Source organism: Oryctolagus cuniculus, chromosome 5 (assembly GCF_051225735.1).
Source record: "Oryctolagus cuniculus isolate XC-2025 breed Fujian yellow rabbit chromosome 5, ASM5122573v1, whole genome shotgun sequence".
Classification (NCBI taxonomy): Eukaryota; Metazoa; Chordata; class Mammalia; order Lagomorpha; family Leporidae; genus Oryctolagus; species Oryctolagus cuniculus.
The window spans coordinates 166307078-166329467 of NC_142871.1; the positions used below are offsets into that span (position 1 = coordinate 166307078).

A 22390-nucleotide genomic window follows, 5' to 3' on the forward strand; every position below is an offset into this window, starting at 1 on the left:
CGAGGCAGCGAGCAGAGACCCTCTGGGAGCGGGGCCGGCGCGGGCTGACCAGCCGCGAGGGACAGCCTCCCGGGACCCGCGTGGACACGCGGCCCGGCCTCGGGACCTGCCACGGCCCCGAGCGCTCTGAGCACCTGACGCCGCGCACTGATTTAAAAGTCCTCGTCCCCTGGGGGCACCGGGCCGAGTAGGGCGGTCCGAGGCCCTTCCGAAACTCCTGGAAATCCTTCCCCGAGCAAACACCCGCGGGCCACTCACCTGGGCAACCTGGTTTAGACAGCCCAGGTTCCCGCCTCCGAGCCGCCCAGCCCTCGGCCCCGCCCCCCGAGCCAGGCCCGCCCCTGGCCCCGCCCCGCCGCGGCCCCGCCCCCGCCTCAGGCCCCGGCCCCGAGCGCCCCTCATTGGCCCAGCGCTCGCCGTGGAGAAAGTGGCCGGAAGCCAGGCCCGCCCACCGGCCCCGCCCCCGAGCCCGCCCAGCCAGCGGCCCCGCCTCCGTCCAGGCCTCGCCCCCGAGCGCCCCTCATTGGCCCAGCGCTCGCCGTGGAGAGTGGCCGGAAGCCGGCGCGGCTCCGGTCCCCGAGCCAGGCCCGCCCACCGGCCCCGCCCCCGCCCCGCCGCGGCCCCGCCCCCGCCGCGGCCCCGCCCCCGAGCCCGCCCCGCCCGCAGCCCCGCCCCCGTCCAGGCCCCGCCCCCGCGCGCCCCTCATTGGCCCAGCGCTCGCCGTGGAGAGTGGCCGGAAGCCGGCGCGGCTCGGGTCCCCGAGGTAAGCCTCGCGGCCAGGGCCAAGGTCGTCCGCCGGGCCTGGGGCGCCGCCCTCTGTGTCCTGGGCGGCCGCGGCACTTCGCCCTGGTGGCTCGCGGCGGGAGGGTGCAGAGCGGCCGCCGCCTGGACGCGCGGGCGCTGGGCGGCGGGAGGCGCGGCCGGCCTGGGCTCCGAGCCGGGCGACGTGGGGTCCGGCGACTGGGTCCTGCTGCGTGGCTGTTTTTGCGACCCAAGCCCGTGCTCTATTTTTAAAAACCCGTTTCGCCCGTGTGCCCGTGCACACGCCAGCTTTGGGAGCGTTTACGAGTGACCGTATCCTCTACTTGGAGTCGCCCGGGGCCAGACTCCTGACGGAGGCAGAGTTTCGTCCTTTTCCGGAAAAAACAAAACAACCCCTCCCCCTCAGAACCGCTAAGGCTTATTATGGGCTGGCGTTACCGAACCCAGTATCCCAGGGTTCGGACGGGGCTCACGGTGCCGCCTGCAGGTTGGAGGTGGCAGCGTGGCTGGGCCTGAGCCCGCCGGGTGCACCGGCCGTGATGGCCGCATCTGCTCGCGGGTCCGCGGGGTCCGGTGTTGGCGCCCCCGCCCCGCCTGCTGCCTTTGCGGTGCCTGCTCCGCGCCCCCGCCCACTGCGGGGAAGACCCTGGCCTCGCGTCCTGAACGCCGGGCTTTCTGTCTTGATTTCTTGTGTCTCTCACCCATGTCCTGCCTCCTCCCACTGCATGTATGCTTTAAAAAAAAAAAAAAGAGATTTATTTATTTGTTTGAAAGGCAGTTACAGAGAGGCAGAGGCACAGTGAGACAGAGAGGTCTTCCATCCACTGGTTCACTCCCCAAATGGCCGCCAAGGGCCTGGGCCGAGCTGACCTGAAACCAGGAGCCAGGAGCTTTTTCCAAGTCTCCCACATGGGTGCAGGGGCCCAAAGACCTGGGCCATCTTCTGCTGCTTTCCCAGGCCCTAGCAGAGAGCTGGATCGGGAGTGCAACAGCCGGGACTCGAACCAGCGCCCACATGGGATGCCGGCACTGTGGGTGGCGGCTTTAACCTGCTACGCCACAGCCCAGCCTGTGTGCTTTTAAAGTTTATTCATTCTCTCTCTCTCTAACTTTGCTTTTCTGACTTTCCTTCTCTCTGTGTAACTTTGCTTTTCAAATAAAATAAATGTTTTTAAAAGTTTATTTTTAATTATTTGAAAGGCACACAGAGAAAGGTCTGTGTTCCAGCCACTGGTTTGTTGTACCTGAAACGTCCAGTTCCGACCAGTTAAGTCTGCCAGGAGCTGAGCTAATGCCTGGAGCAGCCAGAGCCTGGCCAGGTCAAAGTCTGGAGCCAGGTCCCCTACTTGAGGGGCAGGAACCCAAGTCCTTGAGCCATCCTCCGGGGAAGCTGGGTTGGAAACAGAGGCTTGACTTGAACCTGGCACTGTGTGCTGCGGGATGTGGGAGTCCCAGGTGGCAGCTTGACCCGCCGTGCCATGAGGCCTGCACCTGCGTGTGTGTGGAGAGACGTTTGCCAGCGCAAACACTGTTGATCGGCCAGGGCAAAGGCCGTTTCAGAACCTGGCTGTGCACTTCGGCCTCCTGCCACCTCTGCCTTGTATGCTCTCTGCTGACTTACGTCCCAGGGCCAAGCTCACGTGGCCTTCCTAGGAGCCAGCACACCCGCCTGCAGGCCTCTCCCGGCCTTACAGCTGCACCGAGCCCCACGGCGATGCGAGCCAGCGAGAAGGACTTGGAAAAGGCAGTGAGCCAGCTGCAGCTCCTGAAGGAGGACCCGGGGAACGCAGTGAAGCTGCGACTCTACGCCCTGTACAAGCAGGTGAGCGCCCGAGGGCTCCGCCTCTACGCACTGTGTAAGCAGTGAGCGCCGAGAGCGCTGGAGCCCATGACTCCTGAAGGAGACCAGCCGTGTGTGCTAACCTGCAGCTGCGTTTGAATCGCGGCCTCTCCTCCTCAGAGCGTGTGTGTGTGTGTGTGTGTGTGTCTATGTCTGTGTGTGTGTGTATGGGGGTTTGGGGTCCAGGAGGCCTTGAACCAGTTAAGGAACACAGTAACCCCTCAGGACCACTGCCAAGTAAAAGAGACTTAGATGAGATGACACTGGAATGCGTAGACCTTAGTTGGCTCCTGATTAGAACAAACCAACTGAAAAGCAGATTTTGAGACAATTGGGGACATTTGGATAAGGACTAAGTGTTAGGAGATACCCAGGAATGGTGTCACCATTATATAAAAAAAAGTTGGGGAGGGGGGCAGTGCTGTGGCGTAACAGGTAAAGCTGCCACCTGCAGTGCCAGCATCCCAGACAGGCACCGGTTCAAGTCCCAGCTGCTCCACTGCTGATCCAGCTCTCTGCTATGGCCTGGGAAAGCAGTAGAAGATGGCCCAAGTCCTCGGGCCCCTGCACCCGCATGGGGGACCCGGAAAACACTCCTGGCTCCTGGTTTTGGAATGGCCCAGCTCTGGCTATTGCTGCCACCTAGGGAGTGAACCAGTGGATGGAAGACCACTCTCTCTCTCTCTGCCTCTGCCTCTCCATAATTCTGCCTTTCAAATAAATAAATAAATCTTTTTTTAAAAAGTTGGTATTTTTTAGAAATTTATAGTAAATATGTAGGGGTGAAATGGTGAGATGTTTGAGATTCACTAAGCAAAAAAGAAGAAAAAAAAGGATAGATGAAGCAAGCAAGGCAAAATGTGACACTTGTTGAATTGGGTTAAGGGGTATTGGGAATTCATTATAATAGTCTATAATCTATATCTATATATATATATATATATATATAAAATAGTCTATACCGGGTGTATGTTTGGGAAAAGTCATAGAATTTTAAAATGAAAGCTTTTGTAGATTTATGTATGTATTTATTTGAAAGGCAAAGGGACAGAAAGAGAAGGAGAGACAGGGAGATCTGTCTGCTGGTTCACTCCCCATGTGGCTGAAGTCAGGAACTGGCACACCATCCGCGTCTCCCGCGTGGGTGGCAGGGACCCAAGCGCTTGGACCCTCTTGCACTGCTCTCCCAGCACACTAGCAGGAAGCTGGATCAGGAGTGGAGGCGTTCACATGGGATGCCAGCATTCCTGCAGACCCAAAACGCAACCTTTTAACCCCCCTAGCATGCGTGCCTCTCTGGGCTGCTGTTACCCGACTTCCCATCCTGTGATTGGCATGAGCCTCTCTTACTGAATTTTTTCTAAGACTTTATTATTTATTTATTTGAAAGGCAGAGTTACAGAGAAAGAGATCTTCCATTCTCTGGGTCACTCTCCAGATGGCCGCAATGGCTGGCCCTTGGCCAGGCTCAGGCTGAAGCCAGGAGCTTGATCAGGTGTCTGTGTGGGTGGCAGGGGGCTTAGCACTTGGGCCATCTGCTGTTGCTTTCCCAGGCCATTAGCTGGGAGCTGGATCAGAAGCAGAGCACCAGGGATTTGAACCGGCGCCCATGTAGGATGCCGGCGTTGCAGGCGGGGCTTTACCAACTACCCACAACGCCCACCCCACCTCACTCACTTCCGTACACAGGTGTGTTTCATAAAGATTTTAATCTGGCCTACAGAGAGAGACCTGGCTTTGCCCCCTGGCTTCTGGAGGTCATCTCTAAGCCCTTGAACTATCGTGCCTGATGGGGATGCTTGTGTGGGGTCATCTGACGATGTGACTTAGCAAGGAGGCTTCGAGTTGCACAGTCATGGGTGCACGATGGGCCCCCCAGTAGAAACTCTGGACCCCGAGGCGTATGTCCAGCCATTGGTTCTGGGAGAGCGACGCTGCCCTGACCCCGTGGGGAGGGCACTGAAGATGTCCGTGTTTGCTGCTTCCCTCGGCTGATGGCCTTCTCCCATTAGAAACCATAAGCACGAGTGTAATGTCTCATGAGCCTTTCTAGAAAATGATGGAACTCGTGGTGGTCTTGGGAGCACCTTGTGTCAGAGCGAGTAGGCAGGGCCAGCGCTGTGGTGCCAGCAGGTTAAGCCGCTGCCTGTGACGCCGGCGTCCCGTGTCTGAGCGCCAGTTCGAGTCCCAACTGTTCTGCTCCTGACCCAGCTCCCTACTGATGCACCTGGGAAGGCAGTGGACGCCACTCACAGGGGAGACCAGGATGCAGTTCCTGGCTCCTGCCTCCTGCCTCCTGCCTGCCAGCCCTGGACGTTGCTGCCATTGAGACATAAGGAGAGTCACAAGATAAGGGAAACCCTCACTGTGTGCGCTGTGTCCCCCCGCTTCTCAGCTGGCTGTGCAAAGCCACAGCCTCCTTTGCTTTGTTTTTCACAGCCTCATCTTTCCTCTTTTATCTTAGTGTATTTAAACTCTTTGAACAGAGTTTAAATGGCCATTTCTGAAAAGTAGCTGAGTGGGGTATTTCATTCTTCTCAAAATACTCACTGCGTCTACCTTCAAACAAATGAAACTTCATTGCTTTTCACTTGCGTGTCCTCCAGTTAAATGTCCCCAGGACCCGAGGCTCTGACAGCCCCACCCAAGCCCCCAGACTTGAGCTCTTGGCCAAGTGACCAGCAGTCCACCACTGGGTCAGGGTGTTCTTTATACCTTTAGATGAGCTGTCAGAAGGTGCTGTAGGTCCCCAGTGTCTGTGAGCAATGCCTGGAGATGCCAGTTTGTCTGAATGTTTTGACTGTGACGAATGGAATCATCAGTACAGAACTCATGAACCGTTAAAATTCTTTGGAATGCACTTTCCCCAACCGTGTGTCTAGCGTTATGTTTATAGTCAGGCTTATTTTAGGGACTGAGCGCCAATAGCACCTTTTGTCTCTGTAGTCTTTTTTCCTGTTTGTGCATTTTCCGGAAGAGGGTAAGAGGAAAGTCTGGTGGGTAAGACCTTGTGAAAGGACTGGGAAGCAGCTGCCGTGCCAGCTGTGGGTATTTGGGACTATAAATATTTAGGATTCTAGTTCGCATGAGCATTTGACCTTTAATCTCCCCTCTCCTTTTCACAGGCTACTGAGGGACCTTGTACTATGCCCAAACCAAGTGTGTCGGACTTTATCAGTAAAGCTAAATGGGATGCATGGAATGCCCTTGGCAGCCTGCCCAAGGTAATTCACTTGTGACTCTGTTTTTATTTGGTTTGTGGGACTTGCAAAGGGGGTTGGGTTGCTGCCTCTCGTGGAGCCACTGTCGGTGCCTCTCGTGGAGCCACTGTCGATGGTGCCTTTGAGATACGGGTGTGCCCCACTGACCCCGAGCCTCTTTTCTGTGTTCACTGCAAGGTGCTATTTATTAGTAAGCGTCTTAGGGTGCTTATTCATTGACGCCGGGCAGACGCTGTTTGCCATCTCCTCTTCAGGAAACTGCCAGGCAAGACTATGTGGATTTGGTGTCCAGTCTGAGTTCCTCATCAGAATCCTCAAGCCCCGTGCAGCCTGGAGCCAGCAGCAGATCACCTGGATATGAAACCCTGGTGGTGACCTCCGAGGGTGACATCACGAAGATCATGTTCAACCGGCCCACCAAAAAAAATGCTGTCAACACTCAGGTAGCGTTACCTGCCAGGGGGTTGTTCCTACTTTTCTTTCTTTATTTGCTTTATTCAAAAATTGTAGTTTTAGCATCGCTCCTATTCCTATGGTATCTCTGGTTTGCTTTGTGCAGGGAGATGAGTCGTCCTCAGACAGCAGGGTTAGGTGTTCTTTGCTTAGACTTACGGGCTTCAGGGAAGTCCTGCGTACCCAGAAGGCACTGCAGCTTTCCTGTTAATGGAAGCACAAATCAGCACATTAATGTCGGTACAATATGTGTTGCTATAAGAGCGTGCGTGGAGGCCTCGTGGTGGCCAACGCGGCCCCCCGGAAATGTCTTCCCATGCCTGGACTGCAGAGTGCTCACAGGAGTTTATCTTCTACAAGTAGAGGGGAAAGGAGAGAAGGACTTCACCCTAGACAGAGCGTAGCTCAGCTCTGCTTGCAACGGCCCGTTTAACAGGGGCAACACTGAATCTTCCATAGAACTAGAATGATAATAAAAGAACCACTCATCCTCTCCCCTTTGGGAAAAAGCGGAGGAAGTTTATTGGCAACTTGCTGCTTGAACTTGGAGTCGAACCCAAGAGGGCTCTCACCGTTGGGCTTCCAATCTGCAGTTTCTAATCTACTGACTTGAAATACGCTTAAGAACTTCATGAAACTGCGAATGTGCCAGTTGATCCGTGTAACATTTAGCTCTTAAAATTCTGTTTCCATTTTCCCCTGGCCTGCTTCTCTGTAACCATAGGAATGGTAGCCACTCTCTACGGAGTGTCTAAATTTCCACACTGGATGTCTACTTAGTTCTCACGAGGAGCCCGTTATCATTATTTAACAATGGAATAATTCAATAGAGAAGTAACTGGCTCAAGTTCATAGAACTAATAACAGGAAAACCAAAACTGGAACCCTGATGCGTATCCACGTCTCCTAATCCTGACACTTGCCAGTCACCCTGGGGTGCCTGTCATCCTAACTATGAAGATAATGAGGTTGCTTCTCCGTTCCCTCCCTTGGTGGGAATGAGCACATCTTTATTCATGTACTAAGTAAAGCCCATGTCTTTTTTCAGCATCTTTATGTCCGTAAGTATCAGGCCTCTTTACCATTCTTTCCCACATTGAAATCCCATCAGTGGTGGAAACTGTCCCTGTTTTAAGTGCATGGAAAGCTACAGCGACAGGTCTGGGCTCTCCAGGAGTGTGGCTGCTCTGTCCTTGAACACTGTCGCAGCGTCTCAGAAGTCGCCACCTTGCAGCCTCTGCCCACCCTTCCTGGGTGCTCACTGTGTCCCGAGGCCACAGCGCAGACGTTGTCTCCCTGCCCTCTGACCACCTCCCACCCCACCGCCCTCGCCGGCTGTGCCTCAGCTTTTCGCTGCTTCTCTCTGGTCCCACTTGAGCCCTGTTATCTCCTGTGAATTCCGAAAGCTCAAGGCCTGTGTCTTGATTGTTCCTTCTGGAATAAAGTGGTTCTAGCTCCTTCTTTCGAGCGCTTCGTGCTCCCACTTGGGTTTTTACATGCAGCCATCGTGAGTGTTTGGCACTTTGCTTAGGGCAGGCTGTGGCCGGACAGAGTAACCCACTGGGTGCTGCGTCTCATTTTCAGAGCTCGTTCTCCTCCTCTTCCCGCCCACACAGATGTATCACGAACTTATGCTGGCACTTAAAACTGCAAGCGAGGATGACTCTGTCCTGACTGTTGTGACAGGTAAGACACGTCCACAGACTCCTGGGCTCTGGGTCCTGTCCAGTACTGTGATAGTCTCAGCTGGGGCCTGGGGGAGCATCCAGCCCGTGGCTGGATAAAGCCCATGAAATCCTTTGGTCTGGCCCTGCCAAGGCAGCCGTAGGTGGGACTTGAAATTCAGTCAATCTATAGCTGGCTGGTTTTTAAGTTGATTATTGTGTATGGCCTGTGAATGATGGTATCAATATCCAAAATGGCCCTTGACAGGATAAACGTTCCCCACCCCTGCCAAGTCATAAAAACATACACACGCGCACACGCACACACACACACACACATATATGTATACACACACATATATAATACATATTTGTATATAAAATGGATGCAGGATATCCACTCCTTAACAGATAGCCATGAAAAGTTAAACATGTGCCTAAACACAGTTTGTATAACAGCAATCACAGTAGCCTAACTCACCACAGGCAGACAGCTCAAATGTCCAGAACCAGAAGGGTAAATGAACAGACTGATGGCTCTTGATGCAATAAAAAGGAATGATAACTGCTACAAGAACATGGATCAATGTTTTGAGTGTAGTTCAACAAAATAAAATAAGAGTGTGATTCTACAAACACGAAGTTCTGTAGTAGGTGAAGTTTTCATCGAATGTGATTTAAGCCTGGAAGTGACTGCTTTGAGACGGGTGAGGTGGCGGGAGAGAGCTCATGGGAGCTGCCTGGGATGATGGAGCCGGGTGAGGTGACGGGAGAGAGCTCATGGGAGCTGCCTGGGATGATGGAGACGGGTGAGGTGACGGGAGAGAGCTCATGGGAGCTGCCTGGGATGATGGAGCCGGGTGAGGTGACGGGAGAGAGCTCATGGGAGCTGCCTGGGATGATGGAGACGGGTGAGGTGACGGGAGAGAGCTCATGGGAGCTGCCTGGGATGATGGAGCCGGGTGAGGTGACGGGAGAGAGCTCATGGGAGCTGCCTGGGATGATGGAGACGGGTGAGGTGGCGGGAGAGAGCTCATGGGAGCTGCCTGGGATGATGGAGACGGGTGAGGTGGCGGGAGAGAGCTCATGGGAGCTGCCTGGGATGATGGAGCCGGGTGAGGTGACGGGAGAGAGCTCATGGGAGCTGCCTGGGATGATGGAGCCGGGTGAGGTGACGGGAGAGAGCTCATGGGAGCTGCCTGGGATGATGGAGACGGGTGAGGTGGCGGGAGAGAGCTCATGGGAGCTGCCTGGGATGATGGAGACGGGTGAGGTGGCGGGAGAGAGCTCATGGGAGCTGCCTGGGATGATGGAGACGGGTGAGGTGGCGGGAGAGAGCTCATGGGAGCTGCCTGGGATGATGGAGATGGGTGAGGTGGCGGGAGAGAGCTCATGGGAGCTGCCTGGGATGATGGAGACGCCTGGTCAGCAGTTCCCCTGCACTGTATCTGAGGTTTTGCTTTCTGTGGTTTCATTTACCTGTGGCTAATTGTGGTCCAAAAATATTCATAAAAATTCCAGAAATCAGCAGTGCATATAGTTTAATCTTTATGATACGCTGTTATAGTTCTATTTTCTTGTTGTTGGTAATCTCTTCTCGTGTTGTGTGTGTGTGTGTGTGCAGTCATCCATCAGTGTCTGTGGGGATCCTTTCCGGGACCCCCCAAGTAAACCACAGTTCACAGATACTCAAGTCTCTTATATGAAAAGGCAGGGTATTTGCATATAACCTATGCACATCATCTTGAAGTCATCTGTGGATCCCCTAATGCAATGTAAATGCTACATGAGTGGTTGTTACACTGCGTTAGTCTCACTTCTTGATAAGAAAAACTGTACATGTTTAATACAGATGTGATTTTTTTCTAAATATTTTCCATCTGCAGTTGGTTGAATCTAAAGAGGCAAACCTGTGCATATGGGAAAAACAGTCTTTGCTATAGTTTGGTGCTATCCAAAGTGTCAAGTATCCTCAGGAAATCTTGGCACGTATCCTACAAGGATAAGTTGGGAGGAGGGGGGACTACCGTGTCCCCTTTTGGATGGTGACCATGCAAGTATTCATAATAATCAAAACTTGTTAACATTTAAGAACTGGTCACTTTGTTTTATGTAAGTAGTCCTCTAGTAATTACACACACAGTCTTTCAGTGGCTCTTAGGATAAAAACAAAACTTCTACAAAGCCCTGGGTGGTCTGGGCTACTCATCCTCACCCCATGCTAATTTCTTCGCCCCAACTTTTTCTCAGCCCGGGTGGCTCTTCTCCCAACCCATCATCCACCCCAGAACCTCGGATCTGCCGTGCCCACGCTTCTCTGTCCGGCTGATCTTGCCTCTGCTTTGGCTGTCGGTTCACTGTCCCTTCCTGTGCCTCTCCCTCTCATCAGAGTTGCGTTATCTCCATGGATCTGTGGATTCTTAAATCAATGCCCGGCTGTCTCACTGGTCCATAAAAGGACAGGAACTGTGTTTGCAGGGCCTGTCGCACAGCCTCTGTGAAGCAGACGCTTGGCATTTAGAGGACGAAGGGCCGAGCGGTGCATCTGGGAGTTTACTGTTTGCAGGTGACGGTGACTACTACAGTAGCGGGAATGATCTGACAAACTTCACTGATGTTCACTCTGGTGGACTTGAGGAGAAAGCGAAAAGCAGTGTCACTTTACTGAGGTGAGACGCCCGTGTGACTCATCAGAGTGATCTTGAGTTGAGCCCGAGTGAAGCACTTCCCTGTGCCAGCGAGGCTCATCTTGACGCTGGCCTCGCGTAGCTCTCCAGCCGTCTGCATCCACGGGCAGGTTTTCACCCCAGCACGTTGACGCGCGTCCCCTGTCCAGTCTCCTGCTCTGCACGAGCGTTCCCTGGAGGGCACGGGGTGACGTCCAGTCGCAGCCACAGTCCTCTTCCTGAGGCAGACGTTCAGCCAGCAGAACGGATGCCTCGGGCAGGAGTGCGGGGAGTGGGTGCCGGAAGTGGTCTCAGAGCCGTAGGAGGCCGCCAGGCTTCAGCCTTCCCACCAGGTTTGTCCTCCTGAGTCTGTCCCGCTGCGCGGGGTACTGCAGCACAGGCTCAGTGCCCTACCGTAACCTCTAAGACTGCAGCCGGCCTACAGCCTGCACGGGGTACAGGATCTGAACCAAGCGCGGCCCAGAGGACCCACCCCATAGGTCTCCATCAGGTGCTGTCGAGCGGCTGTCCTGGGAGGATGCAGGGTGGCAGCCAGGGGTGGTCCCCAGGGAGCCCCTGCTGGTTGGCGGTGGAAGCACCCAGCCGCCCCCAGGACTTGTTTCCTCGGACCCCGACCGCCTGGCCTGTGCTCAGCACTGCTGCTCTTGTATCTCCGCGTCTGTAGGAATTTTGTGAACTGCTTCATCGATTTTCCCAAGCCTCTGGTCGCGGCGGTCAACGGTCCCGCAGTGGGAATCGCCGTCACCCTCCTGGGGCTGTTTGATGTTGTGTATGCCTCGGACAAGGTGAGTGGGCTCTCGGAGGCCGAGGAGCTCGGGGGGGGTGGGGCGGAACCTGCGGGCTCCCCTGTAGCGCTGCTGGTGGCAAGTGGGCTGTGTGTGGTTTGTGGGAGAATGGACGTAGAGTTTGCCCAAAGAATTCATCCAACTCGTTTGGCTGATGGGAGGTTTCCTTCATTCTTAACTCGGATTTTCCAGAACACCAGTGCTACTGTGAACACGGTCCCAACTCTGGGGTTCAGTGTTTAAATCAGACTGTGTAACAGCCCCCCTTTCCTGCTTTTACTTTCCTCTAAAACAGCCAGGAGACCCTGGAGAGCGTCTTACAGGGGTAGCGTCACCACAGATGATGCAGGTGGATCCTGTGTTTTTTCTAAGTGAATGGGAATTTAGATATTTAGAATTGTACAGTAAGAGACGAGACCCTTCTCTGCTCGCTCTCCTTGGTAGATAAGAAAACTGAAGCTCCAAGTCATGCCTTGCCCAGAATCAGATCCACCCTGTGTTCACCACTGAATTACGTAGATTTTGATTTTTAGTCTTTCTACGGCAGCAGTATATAGGCGTGTGTCCCAGGGGAAAGTAAAATGTTGAAAACCATGGAAAAGTATGCAGAAAAAATTTCAGTTAAAAAACACTTCATGGGAGGGAATTGGCAGATGCAGGTCAGATGTAGGATGAATGGGTCTAAGGACCTGACTTCCAAGGTGAGGACTGTAGTCAATCAGAACGTACTGAATAAGGACCTGACTTCCTGGTGAGGACTGTAGTCAATCAGAACGTACTGAATAAGGACCTGACTTCCTGGTGAGGACTGTAGTGAATCTGAACGTACTGAATAAGGACCTGACTTCCAACGTGAGGACTGCAGTCAATCAGAACGTACTGTATTCAGGATTTCTGCGTAAATGAGATGATAGCTGCTTTTACACAAGAGGGAAAATGGGTGTCTACGGGAGATGGTGTCAGTTTTTCTAGTAGTGTGTCGCTCCCCCTCTTCATGGAGGAGCGACACTAAACCCTGCGCTGTTCTTTTGTCTGCTCGGCCCTCCCCGGGTTTGCTGCTGGTTCTTCCTGGGTTGGCTACCGACCCTTCCACCTCCGTGGAAGGGCGGTTTCCCCTGCCACATTCCCCACTTCCGCGGGGGAGTGGCACACTGCCCGCCGGCTCTCTCGGGGGCTGCACAGGTGTTCCTCTTAGGTGTTCCCCTTAGATGTTCCTGGTGCATGTTGTCTCTCTCCTCCTTTATAGTCCTCTTCCACCAATCCCAACTCGGCTGCCCACACGCCGAGTACGCTGCTCTCCTCCAATCAGGAGTAGGTCCTACAGTTTATTGGTTGAACTGGAGGCAGCTGTGTAGAAGCTGTTTCTCCCTTCTCAGCGCCATATTGTGGGAGAGCAGATGCATAGAATAAGTCTTAATTCCAGTAACTTAGTCTAGTCCGAGTTGCTCCCCACAGTAGTGCAGTCATTTCACTCTATCTTTATTATATGCGTATCTTATGGTACAGCAATGATACGATATAGCAATCATTTTACTATATATTATGTGTATCTTATGGTATAGCAATGATATGATATAGTAATCTATATGCGTATTTTATGTTATCTTTTGTATATCATACAAAATAAATAAACATACAAAAGTTTACTTTAAAAAAAATAAACATTATCGCACCACTCAGATAACCAGTGCTAGCATTTAGCTTCTTTGGCTTATCTGGTTTCCCCAGTCCCTGCCTGCTGGACCTAGGCTGCTTCCAGTTTTGACAGGAGAAGCCAAGACTAGAACTTGAAGCTGGAATTTGGAACCACCTCTGACTTTGGCTTCTGGGACAGTAAGAGCTGCCGACCTCCACCCTCGTGGGGGACGTGATCGTTTTACCACTGAAAGGACTCCAAGGGTTAATCACGATTGGCTTCATCAGCAATGCCATGGTAAACGCTGGGTTAATAGTTAACCCATGTACCCAGAACACGAGCCCGTACATTCTACCCATTCTCTACTGTGGGCAGTGGGTGAGGACGCCTCCTAGCCTCTCCGTCAGCAGGTGATACCATTCTTACATAAGGAGACTAGAAGGTAGAAGTTATACAATCATATCTGCTCGAGATGTGCCAGGCACTCTGTCAGTACACACGTTACATGTAGATGTACATAACGTGTATAATTACACACGTGTGTGTACACATGTGTTCACGTGAGGCCGCCCTGTGAGGCCGATGTTCTCACTCCCCTCGTGCAGCTGAGGAGTCTGGCACAGACAGGGTAGAAGCTTCCCTAGAGTCATCCAGACCTCAGCCCGGCTGCCTCGCCTGCTCCCCCCGGAAACAGACGCCGACAGCCGTCAGCTTGTGCGTACCTGTCTGCGCTCCTCTGCTATGGTCGCCGTTTTTTCTCAGTTTCCTGATTATATGAACTTTTCTTAGGCTGTGTCTTCTCGGAGTAATTTCTTGAGTAAACATTCTTTGGGGTCAAAAAAGAAGACAGGTGACATTAATAATGAAGTTGTATGTTATATTATTCTATTTATATGCTGTTTACATTATATCTTTACATCAGCTAACAAATAGGCATTAAAGTAACACCATGTCTGATTATAGGAAATGAAGACCTTTTAAGTATTCATTCAAAAGTATAAAGTATTTCCTAAATAGTTTTATACATATTCATATTATCAGTATATGTTAATCTTCTTTTGTAAAGAATTTATTGTTCACCAAGACACACGCAAAAATAATTCTTCAATCTAGAAAAGAAGTAAAACCAGTGTTCTGGATTCCGAGTCCTGAGTGCTGACCGTTACAGCACGGGGCCGCTTCCCTAAAAGCTGTGTTCTAATAAATAAATTGTGGGATCTGAAGCCAATCAAAAAACTTCTGTAGGAAAATCAAGGAAACAATTTTCAGCTGACATAATGAAGGCTAATTTCTGGAAAATATGTATTTACTTATTTATGTATTTGTTTGAGAAACAGAGACAGAACACTCCCGTCCACTGGTTCACTCCCCAGATTCCCCCAGTGACTGGGACTGGGCCAGGCCAAAGCTGCAGGCACTCGGAACTCAATCCAGGTCTCCCACGTGGGTGACAGGAATCCAGCTACTTGAGCCGTCACTGCTGCCTCTCCTGGTCTACACTGGCAGGAAGCGGAGCAGGGCATGGAACCCAGGCACTACGGCTGGGACCCAGGCATCTGAACCGCTAAGCTAAGTGCCCACCCTCAGAAGTGTTGCTGAAGTATATCTGCAAAATGCTACATAAGCAAACTAAGCTAAAAATGAGCAATGAAGAGGAATGAATGGCTCACAGATAATGGAATATAATAGCTCTTAAAATCACATGAGAAAGACATATAGTAAGAACATGGAAAATAAGCCACAAAGCGGGAGAAAGCATCTACATGATGTCTACCTGATAGAAGTTACAACTTGAATATATAAAGAACTCCTATAATGTAATAACAAGAACATTAAACAGACTAACTTTATAAAAATGGGCAATATATTTTAACAGTTTCATCCCCAAGAAGACACACACATGGCTGATAAGTACATGAAAAATGCCCAACGCCGTTGATCGTTAGGGACAGATGGATTAAAACCCCAGTGGGATGGAACTGCGCACTTTGGACCATGGTGAAGTAGGGAGACTTCATAACACTTTTTTTTTTTTTTTTTTAAGATTTATTTGAAAGGCAGAAAGGAGAGAGAGATCTTCCATCCGCTGGTTCACTCCCAAATGGCCACAGCAGCCAGGGCCGGGCCAGGCAGAAGCCAGGAGCCAGGAGCTTCTTCAAGCGCTCCCACTCGGCAGGTGCAGGGGCCCAAGCACCTGGGCCATCTTCCACTGCTTTCCCAGGCACATTAGCAGGGAGCTGGATCAGAAGTGGAGCAGCCAGGACTTGAACTGGCACCTCTATGGGATGCCAGCACTGCGAGCCCCCTATGACAGGGTTTGAGGGTGTGGAATGATTGGAATTCCTGTAGACCACTGGTGGTATGTCACATGCTACAGCCACTTTGGAAGACAGCCAAGCAGTTTTTCTTTTTTTTTTTTTTTTTAAGATTTATTTTATTTATGTTGAAAGAGTTACAGAGAGAAGGAGAAACAGAGATAGAAAGAGGAAAAGAAAAAAAAAGATGCTTCATCGGATCTGCCACGTGGGTGTGGGGGCCAAAGTACCGTGCCGTCTTCTGCTGCCTTCCCAGGCTGCACCACAGTGCTGCCCCTGCAGTCTTGTTTTTAAGTTAAACATGCACTCACACGACCCAGCAGTTTCACTCCTGGGTATTTACCCATGGACACTGGAAACTTATGTTTGCCAGAGACCTGCACACAATGTTCAGAACAACTTTTTTTATTAGAACAATCTATATAAGATCTATCCTTTTCAGTTTCACTGAGATACAACTGAAAAATAAGAGTTGTATTCTGATCCAGCTCTCTGCTGTGGCCTGGGAAAGCAGTGGAGGATGGCCCAAGTGCTTGGGTCCCTGCACCCACGTGGGAGACCTAGAAGAAGCTCCTGGCTCCTGGCTTCCAATTGGCCATTATGGCCATTTAGAGAGTGAGCCAGTGCATGGAAGGTATCTCTCTGTCTGTCTGTCTGTCTCTCTCTCTCTCTGTGACTCTACTTTTCAAATGAATAAATCTTTTTTTTAAAAGTATATATTGGGCTGGCACCACGGCTCACTAGGCTAATCCTCCGCCTTGCAGTGCCAGCACACCGGGTTCTAGTCCCGGTCGGGGCGCCAGGTTCTGTCCCGGTTGCCCCTCTTCCAGGCCAGCTCTCTGCTGTGGCCAGGGAGTGCAGTGGAGGATGGTCCAAGTCCTTGGGCCCTGCACCCCATGGGAGACCAGGAGAAGCACCTGGCTCCTGCCATCGGATCAGCGCAGTGTGCCAGCTGCAGCGGCCATTAGAGGGTGAACCAACGGCAAAAGGAAGACCTTTCTCTCTGTCTCTCTCTCTCTCTCACTGTCCACTCTGCCTGTTAAAAAAAATTAAAAAGTATATATTAAGGTGTACTACTTGTGAGTTTTCATAGTAGCCTATTCATAGTAACAAACTGCTGGAAACAACAACGACACTTACTTGTGGAATATAAATAAATCGACGCTGGCATTGTGGCATAGTGGCTGAGCTGCCCCTGCAAGGCCCGCATCCCGCCTGCATCCCAGCTGCCTCACTTCAGTGCAGCTCCCTGCTAACGCGCCTGCAAAAGCAGCTGAGCATGCCCCACGCGCTTGGGCCCCCGTGCCTGTGTGAAAGTCCTGGATGAGGCTCCTGGCTCCTGGCCTCGGCCTGGCCCGGCCCTGGCCATTGCAGCCATTTGGGAAGTGAACCAGTGGTTGGAAGACTCTCTCTCTCTCTCTCTGCCTTTCAAATAAATAAAAAAAGAAATGTATAACTATTTCATCATATAACCATATAATGGGTTACTGCTCGTTAATAACAAGGAGCAGACTGTCCGCATATGCATGAGTAAGGGGCCTCTGAGAAGTCTCACGCTAAGCGACAGACACCAGACTCAACGGCTGCGGAGTGGAGAATTCCCCTCTGTCACATTCCAGGAGGGCAAAACCGGGGGCAGAAAGCAGATGTGTGGCTGTGTGGGGTGAGAGGCAGGGCTGCCTGCGGAGGGGCCTGGGGAACTTGCTGGGACGGGGGGCGTGTCGCAGGCAGGTAACGGTGTGGCTGCATCACTTTATGTCAGACTCCTCGAGGGTAACACACACTGGACAGGACTGAGTTGTGTTTGTGTTTGTACCATGAATCCTCCTTGAAATCGCTTTAGCGTTTAAATAGTGTGAAGTGGTCATCAAACAATGACTTGTAAAAAGCACGCGTGAACAGACAGTTTTGTCTTCTCTCACCCCTACCACGAGCAGGCGACGTTTCACACTCCATTCAGTCAGCTCGGCCTAATCCCGGAAGGATGCTCCTCGTACACTTTTCCCAAGATCATGGGCACGGCCAAGGTAACGTTGGGAAGCGTCACGGTAAGAGCCAGCGTGTCTTCTCTTTGCCAAAAGTGAGCCCACCCTCTGTGCCTCCCCTTGGATGAAAGACATAGGAGCCACTTAGTTGCTCCACAACTCTCAAAGAAGAGTTTTACCTGTGGGAAGTGTCTGGGACAGGGCGTGATTTGAGAGATGGTGCCGGCGACTCCCCAGCCTCTGGTTGCCTGATGCCGGCTGCATTGCCGGCAGCACAGGGCTCATCCTCAGCTGTGTGGACTAGTAGAAGTGTCAGGGTTGTGCCAGCCTCCCTGCGTCCACTGAACCTGGCGGCCACTCAGCTGGTCAGCAGCACCCCCTGCAGGTGACGTGGTGACACCTTCAGGTCCAGGGTGGTGTGAAGTTCCCGCAGGTGGGAGGCTTCGTGGGGGCTGGCCACTTCCAAAGCCAGTCAGTCCCAGCAGCTTCCCATCAGGCCATTTGGCAGCACCACTAAGGGGCTGTGCCAGTCCACCCTGTGTTCACGGAAACCTCACCGCCCTGACTCCGAAGGGAGCAGGACACAGCTGGAGAAGTGGGCCAAGGGAGAGGCTAGGCCAGGGTTCCTCGGCTTCTCCTAGGTGGGGGTGGGGATTGAGCCAGTTTTCACCAGTCCTAGGCCTTGGCTGTGAGTGTATGCATTTTCAAATCTCACTTTGCAGCCACATTCCCTAAATTGCTATCTGGATTTGGTCTTTGAAAGGCTGGGCCGAACGGCTCTGCGGCTCAGAGCATTTGGCTCGCGCTCACTTTTCACTGGCCACAAACCAGGTGCAGAGAGGCTATCCGCTTGATGACTTCAATTTTTTTTAAGAAACTCAATGCAAGTCATCTTTGCTTCAGATGCAGCTCATTTGAGTGCCTGTGCAGGTAAGAAAAACTCAGAGCTAGACCACTGGGCAGAACTCCCGGGAACGGAATTTGGAAGGTTTCTGAAGGTTGGCCCCGCATCTGCAATGTTTCTTTGCTCCCTTTTCTCTTTTGTACCACTTCATAGTGCTTAAAGCACAAAATGCTGCTGTGGGCTGTGTGTCAGCGTCCACGGCAGGTCACTGCTCCCAGGTTCCCAGTCCTGCCTCCGTGGAGACGCACACACACACACACACACACGGCAGCATGCATGCACACACAGCAGCAGCACGCGTGAGCACACACATGGCAGCGTGTGCACACATGGCAGCACGTGTGCACACACACGACAGCACGCGTGAGCACACACACGGCAGCACACGTGAGCACACACACATAGCAGCACGTGTGAGCACACATGGCAGCATGCGTGCACACACATGGCAGCATGTGCACACACGGCAGCACGCATGAGCACACACACAGCTGCATGCACACACACGGCAGCACACGTGTGTACACATATGGCAGTGTGCGTGCACACACACACAGTTTGCAGATCGTTGCCCAGTGAGAGCACCAGCGCCCCCTCTGCTGAGGCCCGCCAGGGAGCTCCAGGGACCCCGGCAACGCCGTCCCCTGCAGTCGCTCGGTGCATCACCGAAGCTTCGCTGCTTCGTTGCCTGAGCGAGGGTCGCAGCCTTGCTTCCCCTTTCAGGCTGCGGAGGTGCTCATTTTCGGGAAGAAGTTAACAGCGGCAGAGGCCTGTGCTCGTGGGCTGGTCACTGAGGTTTTCCCTGACAGCACTTTCCAGAGGGAGGTTTGGACCAGGCTGAAAACATACGCAAAGCTCCCCAAAAACGTGAGTTTGCATCTTTTACTTGCAGGGACCATGGACATAATTTCCCAAGTCAGAAAAAGACACGTTTTTAATGGGCTCTAAGCGCATGTAAATTTGGGATGGAAAAGAACCGTAGTAAGGCTGAGAATACTGATTTTTACAGAACTTAGCAAAGAGACTTTCTGTTCCGATGGGAGGGCGGGGGTGCTTCTTCATGGGGAGAACCAGCGGAGGAGGCGTAGCCATCCACCAAGGATGTGTGTTCTGCTGCCCAGGTGTGAAGCCGGGCACGGGGACTGCACTTCAGTAGCACGGGGTAGTCGCTGACCAACTGCTCTCTACACCTGCTATTCCCAGTGAGGTCCTGGAACCTGAGGCTTTCCCATCCGTGTGGGACTTCTAGGAAATGTGCAGTTGCAAGCCTGGCCCCGCCTCCTGAGATGATCTGTGGGCGCGTTGAACTCTGGGAGTGGAGAGCGCTGGCTTGCATCTCCCCTGTGTCCTGGGACTTAGGAGGGTTAGTCAAGGGAGCACTGCAGAAAGGACACTGACATCTCAGAACAGTCCCACTCCTCCGGCGACAGCCCTTCGCCTGACTGTTGGTTCTGTTGTCTCAGGCCGTGAGAGTGTCGAAAGAACTCCTCAGAAACTTGGAGAGAGAGAAGCTGCACGCTGTGAATGAGGAGGAGTGCAGGGCCATCCAGGGGCGGTGGATGTCAGACGAGAGCCTGAATGCCGTCGCGAGCTTCTTGTCCAGGAAAGCGAAGCTCTGATGGCCGCTGCGCTGGGAAGGCCGTGCTGTGACGTCGCCTCCTAACACCTCCGCTAACCTGCATCGCGCCTCTTTTGTTCAGTGCTAGTCTGTCGGTTGTAATGATAATATTTAATTAAAGCCTTGATGAATGAAATATTTTCTAAAACAAGCTTCAGCAGTGTACTTAGAGGAGCAGGTGGTTAGACCAGCAGTCACAAAGCCCACGTCCCGGGCTGGAGCACCTGGGCTCGAATCCTGCCTCTGGCTCTGCCTCCAGCCTCCAGCCTCCAGCCAGTGCAGACCCAGCGAGGCAGAGGGGTGGCTCAGATAACTGGGTTTCTGCCTCCCAGGTGGGATAGTTCTAGTTCCCACATCAGCCCAGACGAGCGTCAGCCATTGTGGGTGTTTGGGGGGTGAACCAGCGGGTGGGAGTGTATGCGCGTGTTTCTCAAAGAAGTAAAAGTTTCTGATAATAGAGGGTCTTACATCTTTAGACAGGAATCGTTGTCTCCAAGAGCACTGGAACATGGTGCCTGGAGCCCTGCTTTGGAAAGCATTCACCGCATGGCACGCGGACATCATATCTTCATACACCACTATGGCACTCTGACGCCCACACACCGTGACGGACTGGATCGGCCCGAACACCGAGAGCCTGCTCACCACGGACTTGAGGTCCTCCGTGGGCTGCATGTTCTTCTTCAGCCACCTGGCGAGGGGGCAAAGGAGAGGGATAGTCTTCCTGAGAACCCAGTCAGAGTCTTAGTTTCTTTCGGTAAAATGTACAGTATTACTGAGAAACCAATCAGAATCTGCTTCTTTTTGTAAAATTTAATAAAGAGGCGTGAGATTGGCAGGCAGTGTTCTGTCTCCACCATTGTTTCCTTATTTATAGCCTTCAGGCTTGTGTAAGACGGTGTTTTCTAAGACTGACACTCGCAAGCTGCCTTGATGGTCTTTGCAGCTTCCTATCTTGAATGATGTCACACATCTCGCTTGACCCCAGCTGAGGATGTAATTCCAAGGCCTACAGGAATTGGCATGGGCCGGTGCCGCGGCTCACTAGGCTAATCCTCCACCTGTGGCGCCGGCACCCCAGGTTCTAGTCCTGGTTGGGGCGCCAGGTATTAGTCCTGGTTGCCCCTCTTCCAGTCCAGCTCTCTGCTGTGGCTGGGAAGGCAGTGGAGGATGGCCCAGGTCCTTGGGCCCTGCACCCGCATGGGAGACCAGGAGGAAGCGCCTGGCTCCTGGCTTTGGATCGGCACAGCGCTGGCCATAGCAGCCATTAGGGAAGTGAACCAACGGAAGGACCTTTCTCTCTGTCTCTCTCACACTGTCTATAACTCTCTCTGTCTCTCTCTCTCTCACTGTCTAACTCTGCCTGGCAAAAGAAAGAAAGAAAGAAAGAAAGAAAATTGGAATGGAATGCTTTGCTTTTCTAAATGCAATTTCTCCTTTTTGGCTTTTCCTTCAGGCATCAGCTTCCAAGTAACTAACCCACCAACCCGCTTCACTCTCTCATTCCTTCTTTATTTGTTATGGTATAGTAGTTCCCCTTTTTCTGCATTTTCAGTTACATATGATAAACCACGTTCTGAAAAAACTGTATGGAAAGTTCCAGAAATAAACCATTCATGGGATTTTAGGTGATGCACTGTTCTGAGTAGTATGGTAGAACTTCACAGGGCCCGTCCCACCTGAGACGTGAACCATGCCTTTGTGCGGTGTAGCCGTGCTGTGCTGTGTCTGCCACCCACCCCTTAGTCCCTCAGTAGCCGTCTCGGTTATTAGACTGACTGTCATGGGATTGTGTGCTTGGGTGAAGTTAACCCTTATTTTATTTAATAATGGCCCCAAAGCACAGACTAGTGATGGTGGCAATTTGGATATGCCGCAGAGAAGCCACAACAAGCTTCCTTGAAGTGAAAAGATGAATGTTCTCGAAAAAAAAAAATGCTGAGATTGCCAAGATCTGCAGTGTGAGAAGGTATTTTGAGAGATAGAGGCCAAATTCACATAGCATTTATGACAGCAGTTTGTTACAACTGTTCTATTTTGGACCGGCGCCGCGGCTCACTAGGCTAATCCTCCGCCTTGCAGCGCCAGCACACCAGGTTCTAGTCCCAGTCGGGGCACCGGATTCTGTCCCAGTTGCCCCTCTTCCAGGTCAGCTCTCTGCTGTGGCCAGGGAGTGCAGTGGAGGATGGCCCAAGTGCTTGGGCCCTGCACCCCATGGGAGACCAGGAGAAGCACCTGGCTCCTGCCATCGTATCAGCGCGGTGCACCGGCCGGCAGCGGCCATTGGAGGGTGAACCAAGGGCAAAGGAAGACCTTTCTCTCTGTCTCTCTCTCTCTCTCTCACTGTCCACTCTGCCTGTCAAAAAAAAAAAAAAAAAAAAAAAAAGAACCGTTCTATTTTGTTACTGCAGAAATTAACTTCTTACTGTGCCTAATTCATAAATTAAACTCTATAGTAGGTATTTATAGGAAAAAGCAGCTCATGTAGGGTTTAGTAGTGGCTTCAGGCATCCACTGATG

At 52.3% G+C, this 22390-nt stretch overlaps 2 protein-coding genes across 9 annotated transcripts in view; one reads left to right on the forward strand and one right to left on the reverse strand.

Annotated features, from left to right (window-relative positions):
- The first annotated feature begins 712 nt into the window (after window positions 1-712).
- ECI2 (enoyl-CoA delta isomerase 2) lies at window positions 713-20712 on the forward strand. Of its 8 annotated transcripts, none has more exons than XM_070074472.2 (9): window positions 713-763; window positions 5728-5826; window positions 6078-6266; window positions 7893-7962; window positions 10507-10609; window positions 11292-11412; window positions 17301-17411; window positions 18976-19119; window positions 19716-20712. In XM_070074472.2, exons 2-9 carry the CDS (start codon window positions 5749-5751, stop codon window positions 19869-19871), a joined length of 972 nt encoding a protein of 323 aa, XP_069930573.2. In that variant the 5' UTR covers window positions 713-763; window positions 5728-5748; the 3' UTR covers window positions 19872-20712. The 8 variants fall into 8 exon arrangements, with proteins under 8 accessions (XP_069930573.2, XP_069930574.2, XP_089189579.1 ...); XM_070074473.2 differs by having other exon boundaries at window positions 17301-17390; XM_089333448.1 differs by lacking the exon at window positions 713-763 and adding an exon at window positions 2447-2584.
- The window catches only part of LOC100352202 (testis expressed protein 56), a 40593-nt gene continuing 31990 nt past the window's right edge, over window positions 13788-22390 (reverse strand). Inside the window, exons 3-4 of the mRNA XM_002720963.6 lie at window positions 20339-20561; window positions 13788-13874 (exon numbers count right to left, since the gene is read on the reverse strand). Coding sequence (XP_002721009.4) covers window positions 13788-13874; window positions 20339-20561 — 310 coding nt within the window. The remainder of the gene's footprint in view (window positions 13875-20338; window positions 20562-22390) is intronic.